The following is a 13,408-nucleotide window of genomic DNA, read 5'->3' as shown; positions in this document are numbered from 1 at the left end:
ATTTGGATAGAACAAGCACACTCCTTTTCTATCCCTTTCACTATTGACTAGGCAGCCACAGTAGAAAGCTCTGGACAACTAATACACTGAATAAGTAATTCTAGTGGAGATCTCTTTCCTCTCTTCCTGTTTTATTTCACCAATAATTTCACAACTAACCTTGACTTACCTCTTGGACAACCAACATAAGTGGCAATTATTGCTCTCTGCATCTCATTTTTATAAACCTTCTTTCTTCACAAGGTTTTTCTTTCTTTCTGTTTGGCTGAATTTGATCATCACTGCCCTGATGAAGGCGGAATACTTTATTTCTCTTTACTTTCCTTTTGGTCTGTAACCGCCGAAACGCAAGAACTGTGAGGGGTGTGTAGGTGCCACTCCATTCACCCACACATTGACACTTTCTCAGAACTGGGATCCCCCACTGCGTTGGCAAACCTTTACCTCGGAAAACGACGATACACCCGAGAAGAAATACCAGGAATTTTTGTTTCCATTCTCTATTTCAGACTTTTAATTGGGAGCAACAAGGAGTTACTTCCCAACCATAGCAGCATAAATCCTGTTGACTTTATTGATTTGTTCTTAATTTTGTGTCGGGACAGGCACAACACTGTCCCACTTTCGCTGCTATTGTCATTGTATGTTTCTTTTCCTTCACTTCTGCCTATCATTCCTCTTTCTTGTCTGCATGTCTTTTCTGTTTACCCGACACCACCACTTGGATTCAAACCCACATCTCTTGTGACTAATGAACAGGAATGTATAAGGTGTGTGTTGTTTTCATTTCTCTTTTATGTTTTCAATGATTACAACATTACTGGTTGTTTATTATTATTACTTTTTATGTTTTGATTTATATCACGGATATTGGTTGTAAACTTTACATGTCTGGGGTGATGACCACCAGACAAACAGCGACTTTCACAATCTGCTTGTGCAACCAAATACAGAACTGTTTTACTTCAATTGAGACCTCTGTCTGCTGTCTGTTGTTCTACTATATTTTTTCATTTTTGGTGTCCCACTTGTTCTGTCAAGTGCATTAGATGTGACACACATCAAGGCATTCATTGCAATAATATTGGGTTGGCATGGGGAGGTTGTGGAATAATACTAATCCCCTTCCGTTCTAAAAACCCACGGCACAGCAACAGCCTCTGTTCTATGATTTATAGCGGTGAACCAAGGTCAAAGATCTGAATGTGATTCGTTCATCTATGGCTAGCCAGTGTAGGTCACTCCTTTCTCCTTTGATGTGTTCTCTTTTTGTTTTGCCGATTATAGTTCTTACCGCGTTGTTCTGAATCACCTGGCACTGTTTAAGGCATTTATTGCTGGCGCCCAGCAGTAGAGCATTTCCATAATCCAACCGTGATTGTATAGTGGCCCTAGCTATAGTTGTGCTATTTGCTTGTTTAGTAGGGGTTTGATTTTCCTCAAACGTTTCTGGTAATAATGACAATTTCTTTTTAAGTAGGCTACCTAGGCTTCAGCTCCCAGCGATGCCTGCATGTAGATTCCTAGCGTTTTGACTTTTTCTGACACCAGAATTGGTGTTTCTTTGATGTTAAATGTGGAATATGCTGGGCTGAGTTTTCTTCTGGCGTGGGACGTGCCGAAGATCATGAGCTCAGTTTTGGACAATGTGCGCTGGGCAGGTATCTCCTGCACAATTAGATGCTTTTAGGTGCTGAATGGTAGTGAGGACTTCTGGAGGGGAGACAGTGGAGAATTGAAGAAAGGGGAGTGGGGTGGTAGATGAAAAGGTGCTGGCTGGGAGTGCGGGTGGCATAGGTGGTAGAAGGGATTTTTTAAGAATAGCTTTATCCCTTAGCATCCAGGTTTTAGTGTCCAGGGAGGATTGGATGAGGGTGCATCAGGCTTTATCTTCCGGGAAGTTGTCCAAGGGTGGTTCTGGTGATTCAAGCTCCCTAAGAATTTCAAAGATTTCTTTGGTGTCGGAACTAGCATTTGAGATTCTGGTGTTGAAGATGTTGGCTTTGGTGTCAATCATGGCTAGTTTATAGATGTTGGCTGAGCACTGGAAAGTAGCTTTGTTGGCGGGAGTAGGGTTTTTTCTCCAGTGATGTTCAAAGGAGCGTTTCTTATTCCGGAGAGAGGCAAGGTCATCGGTGTACCAATTATGTTTTTTACATTTTTTTTACAGGAGGTCTTTTTGAAAGGTGCATGTTCATCAAGTGCAGGGAGCAGAGCACAGTTGTAGGATACAAGGATGGCCTCAGGGGAGAGTTGGTTGGTGCTGATTTGAGGGAGGCTATGATGGATGGGGTCAGCAGCTCGGCTGTGAGCTTGTGGGTGTGTCTGGCGGTAATGTGACTGGATTCGCTGGAGATGCAAGATTGAGGGGATGATGCAAGATTGAGGGGAAGGGGCTTCCAGTTGTCGTCTAGGTCCAACAACTGAGCGACCTCCACTGCACAAAAGTCTTTTTGTGCATGGGATTCTTAAGCCGACCAAAGGAGCCAAGAGATTTCCAAGTGGCTCCAGGAATGTTTGATGATGATAGAAGACTTGCTCATGGGTCAGACGGCCCTTTGTGATGTTTTGGTATCCCGCTGTGTGCTCCATTTTGTAATAAGCACTATGAGGTGGGCTAGTGAGGGACCCGGAATACAGCAATAGGCCCTGCTGTCAAGGCTTTGAACTGCCAAGAGTTCCGTAGGTGAAGCCAGTCTTTCCCTCTTCAGGGAGCTGCTGGGCCAGAGTTTAAGGCCAGATACTTCAAAGGGGGCTTCCAGAATGATCCCCTGAAGGGTCTGCAGTGCACAGTGGGACAGGTAGCCCCCATGTCTAGGAGATAGTCCTTCGAACTCTGCATGTCCCTCCTCTAACATAGGCCCGAGATGAGTATTTGGATGATTTTTTGATAATTTTCGAACACTGACCAGTGAAGATTGGTGGTGTCTTATGACAGGTGGCACTTGAATGCCATTGATCATAGCGATGTTTAGATTCTATTGGAATGTATTAGAGGACCCGCTGCAAAAGTGGACTGAATGAATATCAAACTGTTGTCCCTCATTGATTTTCTTTAGACTTAAATGTGGAAGAGGAGTTTACATTGCTTTTAACCTGAAATATGCTTTTAATTGTCTCTGCTATTTTGCAAAAAGGTTTTTTTCTTTAAAAACATAAAATGCAAATACATTTTTTTTTTAAATAAGCCCGCTCGCCCATCACCCAGGGAGCATTGGAAAATAACTCATTTGTTAAAGGACCTTTTCTTTTGTAGTTTGAACACGTTGAGTCCTCAAAGGCAAGAGACTTTCAAGTGAAATGAGACTTGGCCATCAAATGCCCTGATAATTGAAAGTTCAAGGGTTAAAAGCTGAACTATCATCTCGTGCTAGAAAAGCCAGAGAGTGCATCCTGAGAGCTGCCATTGGAACTGTCGTCTAATGCTGGAGAAGCCTGAGACTGTACTGTGCTTCAAGCTCCCATCTTACCCTGTGTCCAAAATGTGGGGAAGAGGAGACCAAGGCTACTGCATCCTGACGTATTATTTGAGAACACTTTCTTTTCTTGGCAACTTTCCCATACCCCTTTTTCTATTAGTTGAGAGGTTTGGCAATACGTTTCTTAGTATAGGCCCTTTTGTTTTGACACAACACTACTAGGACTGCCTTATTTTCATTTGATGGTTGACGTTTGCTCTCATCTTAGATTTAGGTTTAAATTAGGCGTTTTTCCAACCTGCATACAGCATTTCATTGTTCAATAAACACCCTTGAACTGTGATCACTTGTGTCTGTCTTACTTGTTGTCACCATCAGTCCCTCACATAGTTTACTCATTTGCAAACTCTCTGCGTACCCCAGTAGAATGTTCATTGTCAAAGCACAAACTATGGAAAAGGCGGCTAGGGCCAAGTTCTTGCACTCATTAATTTTGATATCTCTAACTAGGTCACCCCAGTTCTGCTTATCTGATCCTCGAACTTCTGCAAGAACAATGCTCATGTCACAAAAGAATGTATTGAAATATCTGGCTCCTCCATTCCCACTAGAAATTTAAGTTTTCCGACTGCATAAATGAGATAATAAAACAAATGTTGCAATGGGGGAGGGAGTGTGATAGCACTTGCAACTCAGTGTTCTTTTCATTAAGCTCTGGATCCAAGAATTAGACGTTATCTGACCTTTTAGAGAAATATTTGATATATCCACAGGAGATGCTGATTGCAGATTAGAAAATGTTTAATTTGAAGATTTTTGAAATCTTACATTTTATGTTTACCTTTCTAGTGTTCTCATCAGCCAAGACACAGAGGCTCCTATTAAACAGTGTCCGGTTTGTCAAATCTTCATTGAGCGAAACGAAGGCTGTGCCCAAATGATGTGCAAGAACTGCAAACACACCTTCTGCTGGTACTGTCTGCAAAATCTTGATGTAAGTGACGCTTTGGAAAATAGTAGAGCTGAACAAGAGCGCTTAATTGTTAAAGTGCAAAGGTCAAAGTGTGATGTAACACATTAGGGCGCACTATTAGTTCCCTGGCTTCCAAAAAACCATACCACTTATTTCATCATGCGTCCTAGATGCCTTCTATCCCCCTCCCTGTTTCTCGCATTTGAAGTGCAGTCCATTCCTAGCTTATGGGAAGGGCAATCTCTCTTCTTGTGGAAGGATACAAAGGTGCTTACCTTCACTGATCAAAAAGAATGACCTGTTAGATTTATTTTGCTGAAAGTTTGAGGTATATTTACAGTATGGTGTTAGGTGTGAGTGTGTGTGAAAGTATGCTGTTTCTTTGAGTGACAGTGTACAAACACTGTATGACATGTGAGATCTTAGTGATGTCCTACAAAGCAATAGAACAAACTACAAGGTGAGTAAGAATGCACGATACGTAGTGTGGAGTATGTGAACCTGATCATTTCACACTAATATGAAAACCTGTTTCAGAATTGCTGATGAAAATCATGGAGTCTCATTTTCAGTAGAACAAGCATTAGCACAGTCAATCGTTTGGGCGTTTACTGCTGTTCTTTACATTTGTACTCACAGATACCAGGGTGCAAGGAGAAGAGTGCAAAGTTTCAAAGGAGGATGCGATAAGGGCGCAGGTGTGCAAGAGAATGAGGAGGAAGGAGAATAGAGCAAGGGAGGAAACGATTCAGAGACGGTGCCGTCAGTGATGAGCAAGAGGAACTATGGGCGGGAAAGGTTGCGAGTGAGAGGGTACGAAATAAAAGGGTAGAGGGGTGGGTTGTAGAGCAAAATGGGTAGAGAGAGTGGGGCAGGTTGGATGAGGTTCGGGAGAGTGCAGGTAGGGTGGGTGAGGGTAGGTAGGGTGATTGGGGTAGAGGGAGTGCAGCTAGGGTGGGATGGGTAGAGCGTGGATGCAATGGGTTTCGGTAGATTGTGGGTAGGGTTGGTGGATGGGGGTGTAGAGAGTGGCGGTAGGACGGTTTGGTGTAGACATTGAGGGGTGGGTGGGGTAGAGGGAGTGGGGATCACAGTGGGTAGATGGGGTACAGAGTGGAGGTAGAATAGTTGGGGTAGAGCAAGTGGGGGTTGGTTGGTTGGGTGGAGTGGGTAGCGAGAGTGGGGGTAGAGAGTGGGGATGGGTGTTTTGAGTTGGGTTCATTGGAGGTATGTTTTTTAGAGAGTGGAGGTAGGGTCGATGTGTAGGGGTAGAGAGAGGAGTTAGGAGTACAGGGAAGGGAGGTGGGGTGTGTTAAGATGGATTTCAGAACTCAGAACTGATGGGCAGAGGTTCAGAAGGCCAGCCTAGTTTATTGGAACATGGTAACCTTCTGGACAAGCCAGACCAATCAAGGTAGCATTGGCAGCAGTCAAGACTAGGTCTCGGGAAGGGTGAGGGTGACTGAAAGACCTCAATGAGCACACAGAGTGAAGTACACTTACAAATCACTCCCAGTCGGGTGTATATATATTAAAAATACAAATACATTTATTCAAGGCCTTTGAGTTTCAACACAATAGTTATTAACAGTAACACTTATAAACCAACACAATCCTACTAAAATACATACATACATACAAGAGCAAGTGGTCTAAAGGGTTAATGCACGAAATGGCCTCACAACCTAGAAATAGAAGGAAGCAGGTAGTGCAAAGAGTCTTTAGGCAGTTCTGCAGTAATCACAATCCTAACTGAGAGGCAGTCCAGTCACTAAGAAGAGGCTAGTCTTTTGCTCAAATGTACTTGCATTGCTGGCACACGCAGTAGTGCAGATGGGCAAAAACAGGGTCTCTTGTAGGGTCTGTAGCAGCTCAGGAAGGTGGATGAGGTGATGCAGAATAAGTTCCCACTTCCCACTATTCGTGGAGCGTCTCCCCGAGAGGGCAGAATAGGTTCCAGGAATTCGGAATAGTTCGATAGCTCAAGCTATCTGTGGAAAGGAGAGGGGCCCTGAGAGGCCACTGTGCGTAAAAATGGATGGAGGCACTACGGGCCACCGGTAAGGGTTGCAATTACTCAATGACCCCTGGCGCACTCTCGACCAAACTTCGGCAGTCGAGTCCACTTCGGTTGCAGGTTCAAATGCGGCAATTGTGCGGCTCTGCGGCTTTCAGTGGCGAAATTACAGCGATGATTCCCAAACGGGACCGTGTCGATTTGTCCACTCCTGGTGGATGGATCAGGCCAGTTTCACTGCAACAGGCTTCAGGGCACAGCGGGGCACAGCAGCAAGGCACCTGCGAAGTTAGTCACCACGGATGGGCAACACGGTAAGCGTGTGTACTCCATTTCGGGCGCTCTCTCTTTACTTCAGACCTGAGAACGCCAAGCGTATGAAATTCGGTGTGAGAGTGCCGTGAACACATAGCTTGCGATGTACCAAGTTTCAAGGGTCTCCTGAAAACGGCGATGGTGTCAGAGCAAAGGTCCTGTGCAAGCTGGTCAGCCCACTGGTTGACCCAGGGACGCTTCCTAGAAGGCTTACTTGCAGGGTTTGATGAAGGAGCCGAGAATAGTTAGTCCCATGATTCCAATGGGTCGAATCGCCTTCGAAGACCTTCTAGTTCGATCAGATGCAGAGGGGTCCAGCGGGACAACAGCAGGCTCAGGGTGCCAAACCTTCCAGCGGGTCACCAGCAGTTCCTCAACTCAGCTTTTTGGTTTCAGGATACTTGGATCCTATCCTTTGTTTAGTGAGAACTCCAGAGATCGATGTGGTATGGTTGTTTGGAGCCTTCTCTTATCCAGAATTTCCTTCACGCCAAAACGAAGAGGACCCAATGGGAGATCTGCTCACATACAGGCACACCATACGTGGACCAATCACGGACCATGGTGGTCCCAGTCATTCAAAGCACACCAGACTCTCTGGCACACGGGATGTGGATTGCAACTAGACAGTCAAGCCCACATCCTGGGGCACACACACACACACAAGACATACAGAAGCCTGCCAAAGGTTGGCGTTTCGCGGGAGAATGCATACCCAAATAATGACTGGCGCGGATCGGCTCGACCTGGGGCAGGTGAAGGGGCAAGATGGCCAAAGGACAGGACAAAGAACCTCGTGGCGTGGCCATTTTGGAGCCAGGCCACCTTTCTGTGCCAAACGCGGTAAACACGGTTTACTTGGCAGGAAAGGGTTAAAAATATATGAAATAAGCTGCCAGCAGCCCTGTCCAGGGCACATCCACACTTCTCCTAAAAATTCCTTCGATGGTGTCTCGAGCCTTTAGAAATTACAGGAAGACCCAAGTGCACTGTAATGTAAGGTACATTGTGCACTTGCAACATGTTGCAGAAAAGTTGCAACATTGAAAAGGACTAAGGAAAATAGTCTCCCAGTACTGACTGTCTTTAAGGGCATGTCAGTTTCCCCATAATAAAGTGAGCGAAAAGCCCAGGGCAGTGCAGTTGAAGACTGTGCTCCACTGGCAACAGCAGCAAAAAGTTGGGGGGTACATAACTGGAGAGAAAATTACACATGAAATGGAAATCTTTCCTAACAGGATGGTTGGCAATAGAGGGAATGGAGTTTGGTGGGGGTAAGAGATAATGGAGGTACGGTGGGTGGGGGGTAGAGAGAGTGGAGGTAGGGTTGGTGGGGCAGAGAGTGAGTGTGGAGTAGGGTGGGTAGATTCTGGTAGAGAGTAGGGATAGGGTAGGTGGGAGTAGAGAGTGGAGGTATGCTAGAGATAGTGGAGCTAAAGTGGGAAGGGGTGGGGACCCCCCCCCCCCAAAAAAAAAAAATCGATCCTTTTTTTTTCTGGTCGAATTGACTCAACCCTTTTGTCATTCAACCCTTTTGAGTCGATACTTTGACCTATAACCGAAGGGGTAGTGTATGGTGGTAGGGTGCGTGGGATAGAGTGTCAGTAGGATGGGTGGGGTGGACAGGGTGGGGTAGAGAGTGAGTGTAGAGAGGGGGGATTGGGTCGGGGTAGAGAGAGTGGAGGTAGGATCATTTGGTTAGAAATGTGTCAGGGTGGGTGAATAGGGGTCGAGCGAGTGTGGGTAGAGTGGCGTAAGGGTGAGTGGTTGAGGAAAGAGTATGGTATGGTGGGTGGGGTTGGAGAGAGTGGGGGTAGGGTGGAGGTAGAGTGTGGGTAAGGTTGGTGGTGGGTGGGGAAGGAGTGAGTGGGAGTAGACTGGTTTGGGGTAGAGAGTGTGGGTAGGGTGGGTATATGTAGAGTGCATGGGAGCAGGGTTGGTGGTGTGGGGTTAGGTGGGGGTACAGAGTGGTGGTCGGGTGGGTGGAGAGTGGAGGTAGAGCAGTTGGGGGTAGAGCAAGTGGGGGTTGGGTGGGTGTACAGGGTAGACCAAATGGGGGTAGGGATGAGTAGTTTGGGAAAGGGTGGATTAGGGTGGGTCGGGGATGGTATTTACATAGTGGAGGTAGGGTCAATGGGTAGGGGTAGAGAGAGTGGAGGTAGGGTGGGTGGGAGTAGAAAGAGTGAAGGAATTGTGGAGAGAGTGGAGGTAGAGTGGGTGGGGTTTACATTTGGGGGTAGAGAGAATGGTTGGGTGTGGGGTGCCGGTAAGGTGGGTGGGGGTTTGGTGAATGGGTTTGTAGAGTGCGGTGGTAGGGTGGCTGGCAATTGAGCGAGTGGTGTTAAGGTAGCAACCGTAGGCCGAGGCCAGCGGTCATGGGCAAAGACCTTGGCTAGTGAGTGGGAAAGAAAGCTAGTGTTTTAAATGCTAGAGTGGGCACGGCCAGGGCTGAAGGCCCTGGCTAGTGGGCTCAAAAGACATGTATGGTAGGCTCAGCAAAATACAGTGGGGCCAAAAGAAAGATATTGAGGGAACATTCGGCTGTATGCACTGGACATGGCTGAAGACCATGGCTAGTGGCACATAAAAAAAATACGGTATAACAAAATCCTTGAAATGCTGTGAAAAAACTTTAAAGTGTAGTTAAGTTGAGCAGATTTAACGCAACAAAACATTTGACATTCAGTGGATGTAGGAAATCATGACCAGCTTAACTGGGCATGTTCCCATTGATGTCCCCCATAATGCCATTTAGTATGGAATTGTGACTCCCATTTCTTAAAGCGAAAATCAAAAGCTGGCACCCATGAATATGCACAGTAAGTGAACATATATTTTATAAATGAAATATACAAATGTTGTTCAGTTGATCCTTTAAAAGAAAGTGCGCAAGACAAAATAGCATTAGACTTTTAAAGTAATGACCACCAGAAAAAAAAAAAAACTTGAGGAAATGTTCCAATAAATATGCTGGCAAAGTATAAAAAGTGCTCACCTTTAAACCCAGCAATCTGTTGTGAAATATTCCCTGGAAAACAAAATCCAAATTCAAAACCAGTGCTTGTGGTCTTGTGAGTAAGTGTCTGCACTGGGAACATGACAACCTGAGTAAGATGCTGGTAGCCAAATACTTGAGCAAGCTTGCCAACCTCAAAAAACCCAAGTGGTTGCCTCCGGCCTCTGGAAGAAAAAGGTTATGCTGTCCTGCCACATGTGTCCTTTACTTATGCCCTGAAAAGCAGGCATAATGAGGGGAAAATAACTGCGCCGGTGTCCACGATTGCAAACTCTCTTGCCACACTGTGGGCAAATACTTGTGACTTACTTGCCCTCTCATCATCACTCAAATATATAAATCCTTATTAAACTATGTTAGGCAGAAAGTGTACAATTGTGCCATTGTTCCCTCCATCTTCACTGGGAGACTACAAATACCAAAATGCAGTTCAGCAAAATGCAAAAAAGAATTCTGAGTGCAAAACTTCCAAGGACTGACAGTAACGCAGTTTCAAAAATAATAATGCGGATGTTGTGTGTTTTGAGATATTTAAAACTATGAAAACTCACAGCATTCGGGACAGTGTACTGTCTCCCATCCATGCAGTAACTGGGATGACCCTGCTTAGCTTCAAAGCGAGGAAGGATCCGGCCCCCTCGGGCCATTTTGCTCCAAGTGGTTTTGTAATGTGGGCTCATTTATTAGGCACCATGGCCTAAGGGCGCTGGCCCCTTCCTCGCTTTGAAGCTAAGCAGGGTCTGTCCCGGTTACTGGATGGATGGGAAACAAACTGTAAAAATATTTTTTTAATTATGTATAAAAGATTGCAAGCTTTGAGAACTCACAATGCTTTAAGGCAATTCACAGCGAGATTCCATTATTTGCAGAGGATCACACACATTGGTTAAGCAGTGTGCTACAAGCCCCTTGTTTTATGGCTGGTCTCTTGGTGACTGTTGTGATGCATCGCTGGACCCCAACTAACCGCATTAAAGCAGCGCTGAAAGGGTAAAAATAAATCCCGGCTTCACAAATAACATATACCCAGGCACTTTTGTCCCCATAGCGAAAATCAAAAGCTGCCACCCATGAATATATACACAGTAAGTGAACATATATCTTAAAGTGAAATACACAAATGTAGTTCATTAGACCTTCTCCTTCGAAGTAAGTGCACAAGACAAAATAGCATTGGACTCTTAAAAAATAAATAAATAAATAAAAAAATAAACAAAAATAAGTAATGAACACCAGAAAAATTACCTGAGAGGAAATGTTCCAATAACTATACTGGCAAAGTATAAAAGGTACTCACCTTTTAAACCCAGCAATCTGTTAAATATTCCCTGGAAAAGTAAATCCCAATATGAAACCAGTGCTAGTGTTCTTGTGATTAAGCGTCTGCACTCGGTAGATGGCAACCTTAGTAAAAGCCTGGTAGCCAAATACTTTAGCAAGCTTACTAACCTCAAAAAGACCCAATGGGTTGCTTCCACCCTCTGAAAAAAAGTTAGGCTGTCCACCCACATGTGTCCTTTAGTTCCCTGAAAACCAGCCGCAATCAGGGAAAAATAACTGTACCAATGTCCAGGATTGAAAACTCTCTAACCAGATCGTGGGCAAATTCAAATCACTTACTTTTCCTCTCATCATTTCCCCTCATTGCGCCCCATGTCTGGCTTTCAACAATACTCTGCTTTATCAAGATATCTTGAAAAGTATGCATACAATGATCTCATTCAAACATAAAAATCATTAAAGAACTATGTTAGGCTAAGAAGTGTACAATTGTGGCATTGTTCTTGACTGGGAGACTACAAATACCAGAATGCAATTCAGCAAAAGGCAAAAATGGGTTCTCGGAGTGCAAAACTTTCAAGGACTGACAGCAGCACGGTTTTAAAAAAAAAGAATGCAGATGCTCATTCGGTCGCTCATCCATGCATTAACCGGGACTGACCCTGCTTAGCTTCAAAGCAGGACTGACCCTGCTGAGCTTCAAAGTAAGGAAAGGGCCAGCCCCCTCAAGCCATGTGGTCTTGTAACTTCTGCTCATTTATTAAGCAATATAGCCCGAGGAGGCTGGCCCCTTCCTCACTTTGAAGCTAAGCAGGGTCTGTCCTGGTTACTACATAGATGAGAGACCTATATGGCTTTTCGATCACTTACTTTGGCCAGTGTTTTTCACCCCTGACATGACTATAGCTGTAAAAATATCTTTAAAAACAAAGAAAACAATATATAAACACGGGTGCATAACTACACATACCCTCGTCTATCTGTAGTCCTACATAGCCATGGTTATCCACCAAAACATGCCCCCCCGGCCCTCACCAAGTGCCCCTCTCATCTGCGCCAGCTCCGCACACTCCTGAGATGCCGTCCTCACCTCCCCTGCCCTCTACACTTCTGCCCACAACACACACTGTTTCTGTGATGCAGTTTGCTTTGAGATGACGGCTATTTGTGGCCATTTGTGGCTATAGCCGAGGCTACAGAAAGCTTTATGTTGCAAACTCAGTCCCTAGACCCCCTCCAACTCTCAGATTTCACTTGCTGTCCTCTAGTGACCCTTCCCCCAACACTAGCCTAACAGCATTTGCATATTTTATGACCTGAAAACGTTTTTTTTTCCCACATTTCATTTTCCCATAACCTCGGCTATAAGCTTGGCTATCTCTCACATCGAGTAGAAAAATAAGATGGCAGCTGTTTAATTTCTCAAAACACCCAGTTTTTGGAAAATCCCCGAGATATAGCTATTGATTTTTGAGAAGGGGGCACCCCCTTCTGCGTCAAATATTTAAATAACTGCACGGAATAACCCCAAACCACAAAAAGCACTCTTTTGAACGCTTTGTACCCAAGTTGTTTCGGACCTGGTCCAAATCCGTCCAGCGGTTTGGGCTGTGCGCTTTGCCAAAATGTGATCTTGTTTGTCTATGAGAAAAGGACTGGGAAGTAGGCCACACATTTTGCTAAAGATTTATTTTGTCGTCTTAATAACATTTTAATTTTTTAACGAATCTTTATGAAACGTAGCAGTCTGGGCCCCTCCCTTCCCCGAGTCCCTAATCACTTTCAGAATTATGGCAGGATCCGTTACTCGAATCAAAAGTTATTAACAATAGAATTTTAAGAGGATCCTATGGGAGTCTGACTCACCTTAACTACCTATGTATGGTAAAATGTTATTTGCTTTAGATGTTTGTTAGGAATGCAGGGCTACAGTATGCATGTGTATGCTGCTCCATGTTAACAGATTGAAGGATGTTGATTTTGAAATTGTAAAGTTGGCATAGTTGTCCCAAGGCCAATGTCTAGTTGCAATGAATGTGTGTTAAGTGTTGTAGCCTTTAAAAAGTAGGTTACAAATAAGAACATTTTGGATTTTAAAGTAATATTTAATGCACTCCATTGTTTTGCGGAATGCATAGGTTTGGGTGGTACAGGTTATTAGCAAGAGTTTGGGATTAGTCCTGTTTCAGCAAAGATATATAGATCTAGGGAACTGACCTCTAGAAAGTGTGGTCCGATATTAGATTTATCAAATGCCAAATATTGTATACGCCAAAGTAGTATATTTAGGAAATGTGCTTAGACAGCATTACAAGTAAAAAAAATAAATGTTTTACAGGGTAGGTTTGTGTTGGGTTTAACACATCAGTATTGTTTACAAAAAAGTG

The 13,408-nt window shown here is 44.5% G+C and overlaps 1 protein-coding gene across 5 annotated transcripts in view; it reads left to right on the top strand.

The window, feature by feature from the left end:
- Window positions 1-13,408, top strand: part of RNF144B (ring finger protein 144B) — a 511,196-nt gene that overhangs the window by 443,886 nt on the left and 53,902 nt on the right. For all 5 annotated transcript variants that reach the window (XM_069613583.1, XM_069613582.1, XM_069613579.1 and 2 more), the window contains one exon: window positions 4,269-4,413. In XM_069613583.1, coding sequence (XP_069469684.1) covers window positions 4,269-4,413 — 145 coding nt within the window. The remainder of the gene's footprint in view (window positions 1-4,268; window positions 4,414-13,408) is intronic.

The sequence above is a fragment of the Ambystoma mexicanum genome, chromosome 5p, assembly GCF_040938575.1.
Source record: "Ambystoma mexicanum isolate Mex_15411 chromosome 5p, UKY_AmexF1_1, whole genome shotgun sequence".
In the NCBI taxonomy this organism is placed as follows: Eukaryota; Metazoa; Chordata; class Amphibia; order Caudata; family Ambystomatidae; genus Ambystoma; species Ambystoma mexicanum.
Note: the sequence above shows the minus strand (reverse complement) of the source record. Positions and strands in the feature narration are given on the sequence as shown.